A 14,251-nucleotide genomic window follows, 5' to 3' on the forward strand; every position below is an offset into this window, starting at 1 on the left:
GTGTGTGACGGTAAAAGATCCAGGGCTTCTATTCAGAGAGGATTGACTGGAGAAGTGGGGAGCACTCTCCAGTGTCCAGGCCACTAGCTGTCCCTCTACCAGAATCACTAAAAAAAGATGATCTGGTTACATTGCATTGCTCCCGTGGGATCTTGCTATGTATCATATTTACATAGTAGGCCATTCGGCCCATTGAGCAGTGACTACATTTCAAAAATACTTATTGGCTGTAAAGCGCTTTGGGATTTATTTGTGTATTTATAAAGAATCATTCAGAAAAACCTCAGAATATCCTTCATAAATCATTAGCATAAGATTCAGACAGGAATGTCAGTTAATAAATCAGGTGAATTTTTCCTCCAGGTTATTTATAAAGTGCTTGATCCTGCAATCAAAGTAAATGATCCCTACAGCCTGGAGATTCAAGGTGAGGGAATGTGGCTTTCCAGATTTTTCTATGTTGCTGCTTATTAAAAGTTGTTGATTTTCTATCAGCTTCGCTCTCGTTGACATAGTTTTAGATTAAAGGGTGGGATTTTCTCCACAGAGTGATTCACGATGGTGGGGTCGGTGTGCTGCTTGCTGGCAGTGGGATCTTATGGTCCCACTGTTGCCAATGGGGTTTCCCGTTGTAAATGCTCCTCACTGTCGGGAATCCGCGGCAGGGGAGCGCCGCCGGTGAGATTGTAAGATCCTGCCAGTGTGAACGGCAGCAAGCTCACAGCCAAAGTTTTGTTTCAGGATGAAGCAGCTTTTGCACGCAAGAGAATGTATTCCATGTTGGTGTCATTCAAGATGAGCTGGGCACTGGGCACATGAGGAGGTTGCCCAGCGTAAGGGGCCGCCTTCCTGCAAGCTCAGGGCATGGACAACTCTTTAAACTTGAAGTTTATTAGCCACAAGTAGGCTTACATTAACACTGCAATGAAGTTACTGTGAAATTCCCCAAGTCACTACACTCCGGCACCTGTTCAGGTACACTGAGGGAGAATTTAGCATGGCCGATGCACCTAACCAGCACATCTTTCAGACTGTGGGAGGAAACCAGAGCACCCAGAGGAAACCCACGCAGTCACGGGGAGAACGTGCAAACTCCACACAGACAGTGACCCAAGCTGGGAATCGAACTCTGGTCCCTGGAACTGTGAGGGAGCAGTGCTAACCACTGTGCCATCATGCCTCTTGGTCAGAACCTTTTGACCCACAGAGAAATCCCCTAATAGCAACGGCTGCCCCCCCACCACCCCCCCCCACCCCCGCCCCCCCCCAACCTGATAATAAAAAACCCTCCCACTGCCCTACAGAATGACCTGTCCTTCTCACTCACCTGAAGAAGGAGCGAGAGTCTGAAAGTTTGTGCTGCCAAATAAACCTGTTGAACTTTAACCTGGTGTTGTGAGACTTCTTACAGTGTTCCTCCACGTTGCCAGAGTTCGGCAAGCCCCTTTAACCCACTTTAATTCCAGGACCTCCTCTGAGAATGGCCATAACAGGATTGCTCCTGGCCTCCCAGTCTGTGGATGGGGCCACAAACATATCCATTAAATTTAGCCAGAGAGTGCACTGGGCCAGAGAATCATATTGCACAGAAAGCGGCCATTTGGCCCATCTTGCCTGTGCTAGCTGTTTGAAAGTGCACTTCAATCGGTTGCACTCTCTTAACCCTGTAAATATTTGCTTCTATTTCTCCAATTCCATTTTTTAAAGTTATTATTGAACCTACTTTCTTTAAAAATTCAGTTGTGAGGTGTGGGCGAGGCCAGTATTTATTGCCCATCCCTAGTTGCCCCTTGAGAAGGTGGTGGTGAGCTGCCTTCTTGAATTGCTGCAGTCCCTGTGGTGTAGGTGCATCCACAGTGCTGTTAGGCTTCCACTGCCCTCTCAGGAGCGCATTCCAGATCACGACAAGTCATCCCGTTGTCTGAACCAAGTTGGATTATTTCTATTGGGACCAGGACGGGGGAGAGATGGAGGTCGGAAATTTCTCATCCCACCCGCTAGGGAATCGTAGTGGGCAAGGCAGAAAATTTGGCAGAAGATTTAAAGATCCGTTGAGCTCGGGTGGGAAATTCTGGTCTTGGGGCAGCTGGAGAATCCATTTGCCCCACAGAGATGGCGAAGGGTTTCCCCGTATGACTCACTGAGTGAATGATGCTTGGTTCATGCTGACACTTTATTGTACGTTATGTTATGTATCCCTTTGTGATTTTGTTGCCTCTAGATCTCCTGAGAATTACTAACTTAAAAATTCACTTCACCAAGCTGCATACCCTTGGAGATAACCTACTGGACAGGCGGATGGAGGTTCTACAGAAGTATTATTACGCTGTGTATGAGTTGGTGGTCCGTGGCAGCTGCTTCTGTTACGGACATGCCTCAGAGTGCTCGCCTATGGCAGGAATACAAGGAGGAGTTCTGGGAATGGTAAGTCCCGGGAACACTGGGAGATAAGAGTCTATTCGACACCAGTCTCCATACTGTGGATAAAGTGAAGAGTGTGCGCTCTGAGCGAGTCACAGTGTGAGGCCTGTTTAACTCTGCCAGGTTCTGATTAACACAATCTGTGTTCATTAAAGGCATCGTCGCGACCTGTTCAAAAAACAACCAGAAAATGTTTTAATAGTTACATTTCTATGGAGACAGGGGATAGAATTCCAATCCCTTACCAAATTCAGGTGAATCACAGCTTGTGAGGTTGTGACCACATTCTTCATTCAAGCCCCTCCTGATATCTGATCCATTGTAACATCCCGGCTGGTTTCTCCCCACATTCTTGCTCAGATTCATGGAAGGTGTACCTGTAAACACAACACTAAAGGGTTAAACTGCGAGCAGTGCAAGAACTTCTACCATGAGTTGCCATGGAGACCAGCGGAGGTGGATAACCCACACGCCTGTAAAGGTTTGGCTGATTTCCAATTCCCTCCTTCTCCTCAGGAAGCTGTTCCCTCATTGACTTTCTTATCTTTACACCTGTATCTGAAATTATTCTGTTTTAAAATTTCTGACGCAGTTCAATCCTCTCTCTCTCTCTCTGTGATCTGGACGCTATCTGATATAAGGAGATAGATATTGGCCAGGAATAGATCACCAAACACAAACGACAAAGATATTGGAACATCCGTCACTCTTCCCATCACAGACTCATGACTCCCCTCTCGCCCTCCACTGTCACTTTCCCCCCTCACTCTGTCCCAGTCCCAACTCCATCTCTGTCCCCATCGCAGTCACCCACCTGTCACTCTCCCCGCCCCCACCCTCTCTGTCACTCTTCCTGTCCCTACCCCCCCTCACCCTGTCACTCCTGTCGTTAGTCCCCTCACGAAAGCTTGTCGTTAACCTGAAGCTGGAGATTTATCCATTGCTTGTTTTTCTGGGTAACAGGAATCATGATGTGGAGATGCCGGCGTTGGACTGGGGTGGGCACAGTAAGAAGTCTCACAACACCAGGGTAAAGTCCAACAGGTTTATTTGGTAGCAAATACCATAAGCTTTCGGAGCACTGCTCCTTCGTCAGATGGAGTGAAAATGTGCTCTCAAACAGGGCACAGACACAGAAATCAAGTGACAGAATACTAATTAGAATGCGAATCTCTACAGCCAGCCAGGTCTTAAAGGTACAGACAATGTGGGTGGAGGGAGCATTAAACACAGGTTAAAGAGATGTGTATTGTCTCCAGACAGAACAGCTAGTGAGATTCTGCAAGACTTGCAGACCTGGTTGGCTGTAGGATTCGCATTCTAATTAGTATTCTGTAACTTGATTTTGTGTCTCTGTGCACTGTTTGAGAGCACATTTCCACTCCATCTGACGAAGGAGCAGCGCTCCGAAAGCTTATGGTATTTGCTACCAAATAAACCTGTTGGACTTTAACCTGGTGTTGTTAAAACTCTTACTGTGTAACAGGAATCAGCCAGTAACTGGCCTTCGCAGCTGTTACTTGCAGCAATGATACTTGCTGGCCTGAAGGAGACAGGTTATGTAAACACGGCGACACCGTTGCACCTTACACACCTGGCCGTCACAGAACAGCTGCTTATTGAGAGCAGCATACAGAGCCAGCCATTGGTTCATATTGAGTCAGGAGCCTGGTCGGGTTGCTTCACTGTCAGTAACTTTCGCAAACCACAACTTCATCCACAGCTTTGTGAATCATCACCCCCTGGATGAGGCAGAAAGGGATAGTACAGAATATTGATAGGCTGCGATAAACAGGAGTGGGAGGAGTCTTGTGCAGAAACAGAGTGCTGACCAATTGAATCCAATGGCCTGTTTCGGTGTTCTGGATCCCATCTTATCTCAACCACACGGTGCGCTTGGGAGTTGTAGTTGCTGTGAGCTGGCATAGACACAGTGGGCTGAGTGGCTTCCTTCTGTTCCTAGGTGTCCTCCTCCTCCTGGACGGCACGGTGGCACAGTGGTTAGCATTGCTGCTTCACAGCGCCTGGGACCCGGGTTCGATTCCCAGCTCGGGTCACTGTCTGTGCAGAGTTTGCACATTCTCCCCGTCTCTGTGTGGGTTTCCTGTGCAGGTTCAGTGGATTGGCCATGCTAAATGGGAGAGTCGGTGCAGAGTCGATGGGCTGAATGGCCTCCTCCAGTAACGTTACCATTCTATGATTCGATAAACCCGATTAAGGCTGTCATCTGGACAAGAGGCACATTTGAAGTGAATTATTTGCAACCGAACCTCGTGAGCTGCCAGACACCAGAGTGTGGTTTGATTGAATAACACAGAGTGTTCCTCCTGAGTCACTGGAAGCAGAAGCAGTCAGTCAGCAGGTTGGGAGTTTGTGTTGTGCTGTCGGGCTCTGGATCGATGGTTCCCCTGTTCACCGCGGGGGGGGTGGTTAGGGTTAGTCAGAGGATTGCTGCTCACGGCGTCATCCAGGGACAGCTGACATATGTTGGATTGAGGGAATGGAAAGAGAGGTTGTTGTGAAATGACGGAGCGGACACAGCGGCAGAGCGAGCCTCCAATACACCACATTGACCAATCAGAAAGTCAATAACACTCTTCTTGCCTCCAGTGAGTTTCCTGCAGTTTTCCCAAATCACCGGCAATGCTTTGAACTGCGAACCCCCCCCGTCCCTGCCACCCCCGCGATCCTGCCCCACTGGGACCCTGCCCCCCACATCACCCGCCACACCTGCCACCCCTGCGTCCCCACTACCCCTGCAACCCTGCTCCCCCACGTCCCTGCCACCCCCGCAATCCTGCCCAACGCGACCCCGGCCCCCACATCCTCCGCCACCCCGCCACACCTGCCACCCCCGCGGCCCCGCCACCCCCGTGACCCCACTACTCCTACCAACCCCACCGCCCCCGTGACACCTGCCACCCTGCGACACCCGCCACCCCATGAACCCGCCACCTTGTGATCCCACGACCCCGTGTCCCCGCCACCCCGCGGCCCCCGCAACCCCCGTGAGACCCGCCATCCTGCGACACCCGCCACCTTGTGATCCCGCGACCCCGTGGCCCTGCCGCCCCCGGCACCCCGCGGCCCCCGTGGCCCCGCGACCTCGCCACCCCGCGGCCCCACCATCCCCGCAACCCCTGCCACCCCGTGACCCCCGCTGTCCTATGACCCTGCCACTTCCACCACTCCGCCACCCCGCCACACTGCCACCCTGTGACCCCCGCCATCCTGCGACCCTGCCACCCAGCCACCCCGCCACCCCTGACATGCCACCCACCACCCCCGCCACCCCGCAACCTCTGCCACCCCCGTCGCCCCTCCACCCCGTCTCGCTCCTTCCCCACCTTGCCCCTTCCCCGTCTCGCCCCCCCCGTCTGGCCCCCCCCCCGTCTCGCCCCCCCCCCCGTCTCGCCCCCCCCCCCCGTCTCGCCCCCCCCCGTCTCGCCCCCCCGTCTCGCCCCCTCCCCGTCTCGCCCCCTCCCCGTCTCGCCCCCTCCCCGTCTCGCCCCCTCCGTCTCGCCCCCCCGTCTCGCCCCCTCGTCTCGTCCCCCCCGTCTCGCCCCCCCCCCGTCTCGCCCCCCCCGTCTCGCCCCCCCCCGTCTCGCCCCCTCCCCGTCTCGCCCCCTCCCCGTCTCGCCCCCTCCCCGTCTCGCCCCCTCCCCGTCTCGCCCCCTCCCCGTCTCGCCCCCTCCCCGTCTCGCCCCCTCCCCGTCTCGCCCCCTCCCCGTCTCGCCCCCTCCCCGTCTCGCCCCCTCCCCGTCTCGCCCCCTCCCCGTCTCGCCCCCTCCCCGTCTCGCTCCCTCCCCGTCTCGCCCCCTCCCCGTCTCGCCCCCTCCCCGTCTCGCCCCCTCCCCGTCTCGCCCCCTCCCCGTCTCGCCCCCTCCCCGTCTCGCCCCCTCCCCGTCTCGCCCCCTCCCCGTCTCGCCCCCTCCCCGTCTCGCCCCCTCCCCGTCTCGCCCCCTCCCCGTCTTTCTCTACTCCTTTCTCGCTGACCCTACTCTCTACATCCTCTCCAGGGCTCTGACATTCTTTCTCTGATGAATCAAATGTAATACACCAGCTGCGGCTGAACCAAGGTTTCAAAAGGTTTTGAATAACAAAGAAAATTACAGCACAGGAACAGGCCCTTCGGCCCTCCAAGCCTGCACCGGCCATGCTGCCCGACTGAACTAAATCCCCCTACGCTTCCGGGGACCATATCCCTCTATTCCCATCCTATTCATGTACTTGTCAAGACGCCCCTTAAAAGTCACTATCGTATCCGCTTCCACTACCTCCCCCAGCAACAAGTTCCAGGCACCCACCACTCTCTGTGTAAAAAATCTGCCTCGTACATCTCCTTTAAACCTTGCCCCTCGCACCGTAAACCTGTGCCCCCTAGTAATTGACTCTTCCACCCTGGAAAAAGCTTCTGATTATCCACTCTGTCCATGCCTCTCATAATCTTGTAGACTTCTATCAGGTCGTCCCTCAACCTCCGTCATTCCAGTGAGAACAAACCAAGTTTCTCCAACTTCTCCTCATAGCTAATGCCCTCCATACCAGGCAACATCCTGTTAAATCTTTTCTGTACCCTCTCCAAAGCCTCCACATCCTTCTGGTAGTGTGGCGACCAGAATTGAACACTATATTCCAAATGGCGATGAAGGCAAGCATGCCGTATGCCTTCTTGACTACCATCTCCACCTGCATTGCCACTTTCAGTGACCTGTGTACCTGTACACCCAGATCCCTTTGCCAATCAATACTCTTAAGGGTTCTGCCATTTACTGTATATTTCCTATCTGTATTAGACCTTCCAAAATGCATTACCTCACATTTGTCCGGATTAAACTCCATCTGCCATCTCTCCACCCAAATCTCCAACTGATCTATATCCTGCTGTATCCTCTGATAGTCCTCATCGCCATCCACAAATCCACCAACCTTTGTGTCGTCTGCAAACTTACTAATCAAACCAGTTACATTTTCCTCCAAATCATTTCTTTATATTACAAACAGCAAAAGTCCCAGCACTGATCCCTGAGGAACGCCACTTGTCACAGCCCTCCATTCAGAAACACACCCTTTCACTGCTATCCTCTGTGTTCTATGACCGAGCCAGTTTTGTATCCACCTTGCCAGCTCACCTCTGATCCCATGCAACTTCACCTTCTACACCAGTGTGCCATGAGGAACTTTGTCAAAGGCCTTACTGAAGTCCATGTAGACAACATCCACTGCCCTACCCTCATCAATCATCTTCGTCACTTCCTCGAAAAACTCGATCAAGTTTGTGAGACACGACCTCCCCTTCACAAAACCATGTTGCCTCTCACTAATACATCCACTTATTTCCAAGTGGAAATAAATCCTGTCTCGAAGAATCCTCTCCAATAATTTCCCTACCACTGATGTAAGGCTCACCGGCCTGTAATTACCTGGATTATTCTTGCTACCCTTCCATAGAAATCATAGAAACCCTACAGTGCAGAAGGAGGCCATTCGGCCCATCGAGTCTGCACTGACCACAATCCCACCCAGGCCCTACCCCCACATATTTACCCGCTAATCCCTCTAACCTACGCATTTTTAGGATTCTAAGGGGCAATTTTTAACCTGGCCAATCAACCTAACCCGCACATCTTTGGACTGTGGGAGGAAACTGGAGCACCCGGAGGAAACCCACGCAGACACGAGGAGAATGTGCAAACTCCACACAGACAGTGACCCGAGCCGGGAATCGAACCCGGGACCCTGGAGCTGTGAAGCAGCAATGCTAACCACTGTGCTACCGTGCCGCCCACTTGTCACAGCCCTCCATTCAGAAACGCACCCTTTCACTGCTATCCTCTGTGTTCTTTGACTGAACCAGTTTTATATCCACCTTGCCAGCTCACCTGACCCCATGCGACTCCACCTTCTGCACCAGTCTGCCATGAGGAACTTTGTCAAAGGCCTTACTGAAGTCCATGTAGACAACATCCTTCTTAAACAAAGGAACAACATTGGCTATTCTCCAATCCTCTGGGACATTCCCTGTAACCAGTGAGGATACAAAGATTTCTCTCAAGGCCCCAGCAATTTCCTCCCTTGCCTCTCTCAGTATTCTGGGGTATTTCCCATCAGGTCCTGGGGACTTGTCGACCTTAATGTTTCTCAAGAACCCCAATACCTCCTTTTTGATCTCCACATGACTCAAACTATCTACACATCCTTTCCCAGACTCATCATCCACCAAGTCCTTCTCTTTGGTGAATACTGATGCAAAGTACTCATTTAATACCTCGCCCATTTCCTCTGGCTCCACGCATAGATTCCCTCCCTTGTCCTTGAGTGGACCAATCCTCTACCTGGCTACTCTCTTGCTCTTTATATATGTATAAAAAGCCTTGGGATTTTCCTTAATCCTGCCGGCCAATGGTTTTTCATGACCCCTTATAGCCCTCCTTACTCCTTGCTTAAGTTTCTTTCTACTTTCCTTGTATTCCACACTTGCTTCGTGTGTTCCCAGCCTCCTAGCTTTGACAAACTTTTCCTTTTTCTCTTTGACTAGGCTCACAATATCTCTCGTTATCCAAGGTTCCCAAAACTTGCCATACTTATCCTTCATCCTTACAGGAATGTGCCGGTCCTGAATCCCTATCAACTTACACTTGAAAGCCTCCCACATGCGAGATGTTGATTTGCCCTCAAACATCTGCCCCCAATCTACATTCTTCAGTTCCTGCCTAATATTGTTGTAATTAGCCTTCCCCCAATTTAGCACCTTAACTTGAGGACTACACTTATCTTCATCCATCAGTACCTTAAAGCTTACTGAATTGTGGTCACTGTTCCCAAACTGCTCCCCTACTGAAACATCGACCACCTGGCCGGGCTCATTCCCCAATACCAGGTCCAGTATGGCCTCTTCCCTAGTTGGACTATCTACATACTGTTTCAAGAAGCCCTCCTGGATGCTCCTTACAAACTCTGCCCTATCCACACCCCTAGCACTAAGTGAGTCCCAGTCAATATAGGGGAAGTTAAAATCTCCCACCACAACAACCCTGTTACTTTTACACCTTGCCAAAATCTGCCTACATATCTGTTCCTCTATCTCCCGCTGGCTGTTGGGTGACCTATAGTAAACCCCCAACTTTGTGACTACACCCTTCCTATTCCTGAGCTCTACCCATATTGCCTCGCTGTATGAGCCCTCCGAGGTGTCCTCCCGCAGTACAGCTGTGATATTCTCCATAACCAGTAGAGCAACTTCCCCACACCTTTTACATCCCCCTCTATCCCACCTGAAACATCTGTATCCTGGAATGTTAAGCTGCCAATCCTGTCCTTCCCTTAACCAAGTCTCTCTAATAGCAACAACATCATGGTTCCAAGTACTAATCCAAGCTCTAAGTTCATCTGCCTTACCCGTTACACTTCTCACATTGAAACAGATGCACTTCAGTCCACCAGACCCTCTCTGATTAGCAATCCCACCCTGCCTGCTGTTTCTCTGGGTCTTACTGGCCCTACTCTCCGGTTCCCCTTCAGCTAATTCACCTTTGTTTTGGTTCCCACCCCCTGCCAAACTAGTTTAAATCCTCCTGTGTGACACTTGCAAACCTCCCGGCCAGAATATTTGTGTCCTTCCAGTTTAGATGCAACCCGTCCTTCTTGTACGGGTCCCATCTGCCCCAGAAGAGACCCCAATGGTCCAGATATCTGAAACCCTCCCTCCGACACCAGCTGTTTAGCCACGTGTTGAGCTGCACTATCTTCCTATTCCTAGCCTCACTGGCACGGGGCACAGAGAGTAATCCTGAGATTACAACCCTTGAGGTCCTGCTTTTTATCTTTCTACCTAACTCCCTAAACTGCGAGTGTTTATTCTGATTATTCACCACTCCTGCATTATCAGCGTCACTGTGGCACCTGCCTTCTCAGCTTGTCCTGTCCCCTTCAGTCGCTATCCCTGAAGCTTTTTAGAGTTAGATCGTTAGTATTCTGATTGCTGTGTAACACTCTCGCCGCTCATTTCCCCCTCAGAGTGTAACTGCAACAATCACGCAACCAGCTGCCATTTTGACATGGCTGTATACGTTGCCACGGGCAACGTGAGTGGAGGAGTGTGTGAAGACTGCCAACACAACACAATGGGCAGGAACTGTGAGCTGTGTAAACCCTTTTACTACCGTAATCCCGCAGCAGACATCCGCTCCGAGGACGCATGCATCCGTAAGTGTTACTGAAAGACAGCTGCTCTGACAGTGCGGCACTCCCTCAGTACTGACCCTCTGACAGTGCGGCACTCCCTCAGTACTGACCCTCTGACAGTGCAGCACTCCCTCAGTACTGACCCTCTGACAGTGCGGCACTCCCTCAGCACTGACCCTCTGACAGTGCGGCACTCCCTCAGTAATGACCCTCTGACAGTGCAGCACTCCCTCAGTACTGACCCTCTGACAGTGCCGCACTCCCTCAGTACTGACCCTCTGACAGTGCGGCACTCCCTCAGCACTGACCCTCTGACAGTGCGGCACTCCCTCAGTACTGACCCTCTGACAGTGCGGCACTCCCTCAGTACTGACCCTCTGACAGTGCGGCACTCCCTCAGTACTGACCCTCTGACAGTGCGGCACTCCCTCAGCACTGACCCTCTGACAGTGCGGCACTTCCTCAGTACTGACCCTCTGACAGTGCAGCACTCCCTCAGTACTGACCCTCTGACAGTGCGGCACTCCCTCAGCACTGACCCTCTGACAGTGCGGCACTCCCTCAGCACTGACCCTCTGACAGTGCGGCACTCCCTCAGCACTGACCCTCTGACAGTGCGGCACTCCCTCAGCACTGACCCTCTGACAGTGCGGCACTCCCTCAGCACTGACTCTCTGACAGTGCGGCACTCCCTCAGTACTGACCCTCTGACAGTGCGGCACTCCCTCAGTACTGACCCTCTGACAGTGCGGCACTCCCTCAGCACTGACCCTCTGACAGTGCGGCACTCCCTCAGTACTGACCCTCTGACAGTGCGGCACTCCCTCAGTACTGACCCTCTGACAGTGCGGCACTCCCTCAGTACTGACCCTCTGACAGTGCGGCACTCCCTCAGCACTGACCCTCTGACAGTGCGGCATTCCCTCAGCACCGACCCTCTGACAGTGCGGCACTCCCTCAGTACTGACCCTCTGACAGTGCGGCACTCCCTCAGTACTGACCCTCTGACAGTGCGGCACTCCCTCAGTACTGACCCTCTGACAGTGCGGCACTCCCTCAGTACTGACCCTCTGACAGTGCGGCACTCCCTCAGCACTGACCCTCTGACAGTGCGGCACTCCCTCAGTACTGACCCTCTGACAGTGCGGCACTCCCTCAGTACTGACCCTCTGACAGTGCGGCACTCCCTCAGCACTGACCCTCTGACAGTGCGGCACTCCCTCAGCACTGACCCTCTGACAGTGCGGCACTCCCTCAGTACTGACCCTCTGACAGTGCGGCACTCCCTCAGCACTGACCCTCTGACAGTGCGGCACTCCCTCAGCACTGACCCTCTGACAGTGCGGCACTCCCTCAGTACTGACCCTCTGACAGTGCGGCACTCCCTCAGTACTGACCCTCTGACAGTGCGGCACTCCCTCAGTACTGACCCTCTGACAGTGCGGCACTCCCTCAGTACTGACCCTCTGACAGTGCGGCACTCCCTCAGTACTGACCCTCTGACAGTGCGGCACTCCCTCAGTACTGACCCTCTGACAGTGCGGCACTCCCTCAGTACTGACCCTCTGACAGTGCGGCATTCCCTCAGTACTGACCCTCTGACAGTGCCGCTCTTGCAGGTTCCTCTCCAAGTCACTCACCATCCTGATTTGGAAATATATCGTCCGTTCCTTCACTGGGTCAAAATCCTGGAGTCACCTCCCTAACAGCACGGTGGGTGTACCTACACCACAGGGACTGCAGCGGTTCAAGAAGGCAGTTCACCTCCCTCTCGAGGGGCAATTAGAGATGGACAATAAAAGCTGCTCTCGCCAAGAGCGAATTCATAATCATTTGCTTCAATAAAGGTCGTTCTGATTCTGTGTCCTGTCGCCTGGTCTCCCCTTGAGGATCAAAACAGTTCCCAGGTCAAAGCTAGCACTGCTCCTCCCCAAGCCCAGCTCTGGTCATTCCAAATGATCCTTTCTCACCTTTGATGTGAACTCCACTTTCCTGCCTCTTCCCCATGTCCATTCATCAAGTTTATTTATTAGTGTCACAAGTAGGCTTACATTAACACTGCAATGAAGTTACTGTAAAAGTCCCCGAGTCGCCACACTCCAGCGCCTGTTTGGGTACAATGGGGGAGAATTTAGCACGGCCAATGCACCCTAACCAGCACGTCTTTCAGACTGCGGGGGGAAACCGGAGCACCCAGAGGAAACCCAGGGAAACCCAGGGAGAACGTGCAAACTCCACACAGACAGTGACCTAAGCCGGGAATTGAACCTGGGTCCCTGGAACTGTGAGACAGCCGTGCTAACCACTGTGCCACCATGCCGCCCATCCATAAATCCATCTCCACCTTAAGTTTAAATTTTATCAATGTCACAAGCAGGTTTACATTCACACTGGAATGAAGTTACTGTGAAAATCCCCGAGTCGCCACACTCCGGTGCCTGTTCGGGTACAATATACTCAATGACAGAACATCGAATTCTCGGGTGGAAAATTCTCAAAGATTCACAACAATTTGAGTGAAGAAATTTCTCCACTCAAGATGATAAATTCTTCGTTTTGAGACTCTGATCCCATGTTTAAAATTTCCCTACCGGGGAGGGGGAAGGGGGGGGGAACCTTTTCTCATTATTTACCCTGTCAAAGAGATTAGATAACTCTCATTCTCTTAATATCTCCTTCCTAATTTCCCAGAAGCTGACACAAGCTGCATGTGCTGGGAAATAGCTTCATTGGGTTTTGCAGATGTTTATCTGGAAAGCATTGCTATCCAGTGATTTTATTTCAGATAACGAGAGAGCAATTCGGAGCAGGAGGCCATTCAGCCCCTCAGGCCTGCTCGGCCATTCCGTGGGCTCATAGCTGATCTGATCAGGGCTTCAACGCCACTTCCATCGTTTATTGGCTTCAGTCACACAGGAAGAGCTGTTAGCTTTGAATGGGGACTGTGTGATGGGGAAATGGGGGAACGTAATGGACATCAATCTGCAGACACCTGCGTTCCACTGCTGCCAACGGTTATCTCCTCCCCACTGTGTGTCACCCAATGGATGTCTCTCTCTGTCTTCTGCAGCATGTGATTGTGATCCCATTGGCTCCTTGGAGGGTGGTATTTGTGACAGCGACACAGACTTGGACTTTGCCATCATTGGAGGGCAGTGCCGCTGCAAGGAGAACGTACGGGGCGTCCGGTGTGACCGCTGCAAAGAGGGCTTCTATGGCCTGAGCATGGACAATCCACAAGGCTGTCAGGGTACGTACTCTTCTCTGTGTTGGAAACAGTCACTCTTCAATGTGCCAGGTCAACTGGGTTTGAGCAGTGACATTTCACCCGCCGTTGACAGGGTCTGAACTGTTGGCAATAACCCTGTACCCAGGAGCTGGTAAACGCAGCGTGATTGTGCAGGCAGCTGAACTGAGAGCTGTGCCCATGGTGCCCATGAGTGCCTGGGCCCCATTATAAGGAACCAGTTCAGGGGGATCCATGGAAAATGCCATCTGGAATAACCACACCTCGGGAAGGAGAAATTAGCCTTGGAAGGGGAGCGTGTTGAAAGCTGCAATGAACCCCCAGCATCCATAGGAGAGGGTTCCAGAGTTCGGCCCCTAGTTCTGGGATTCTCCGGCCGGACACGCCCCAAGACAGGAA

At 52.5% G+C, this 14,251-nt stretch overlaps 1 protein-coding gene across 3 annotated transcripts in view; it reads left to right on the forward strand.

Annotated features, from left to right (window-relative positions):
* The window catches only part of lamb2l (laminin, beta 2-like), a 195,898-nt gene that overhangs the window by 87,810 nt on the left and 93,837 nt on the right, over window positions 1-14,251 (forward strand). For all 3 annotated transcript variants that reach the window (XM_078210012.1, XM_078210011.1, XM_078210010.1), the window contains exons 7-11: window positions 364-427; window positions 2,222-2,424; window positions 2,782-2,902; window positions 10,438-10,626; window positions 13,676-13,855. In XM_078210012.1, coding sequence (XP_078066138.1) covers window positions 364-427; window positions 2,222-2,424; window positions 2,782-2,902; window positions 10,438-10,626; window positions 13,676-13,855 — 757 coding nt within the window. The remainder of the gene's footprint in view (window positions 1-363; window positions 428-2,221; window positions 2,425-2,781; window positions 2,903-10,437; window positions 10,627-13,675; window positions 13,856-14,251) is intronic.

This window comes from Mustelus asterias, chromosome 3, assembly GCF_964213995.1.
Source record: "Mustelus asterias chromosome 3, sMusAst1.hap1.1, whole genome shotgun sequence".
Classification (NCBI taxonomy): domain Eukaryota; kingdom Metazoa; phylum Chordata; class Chondrichthyes; order Carcharhiniformes; family Triakidae; genus Mustelus; species Mustelus asterias.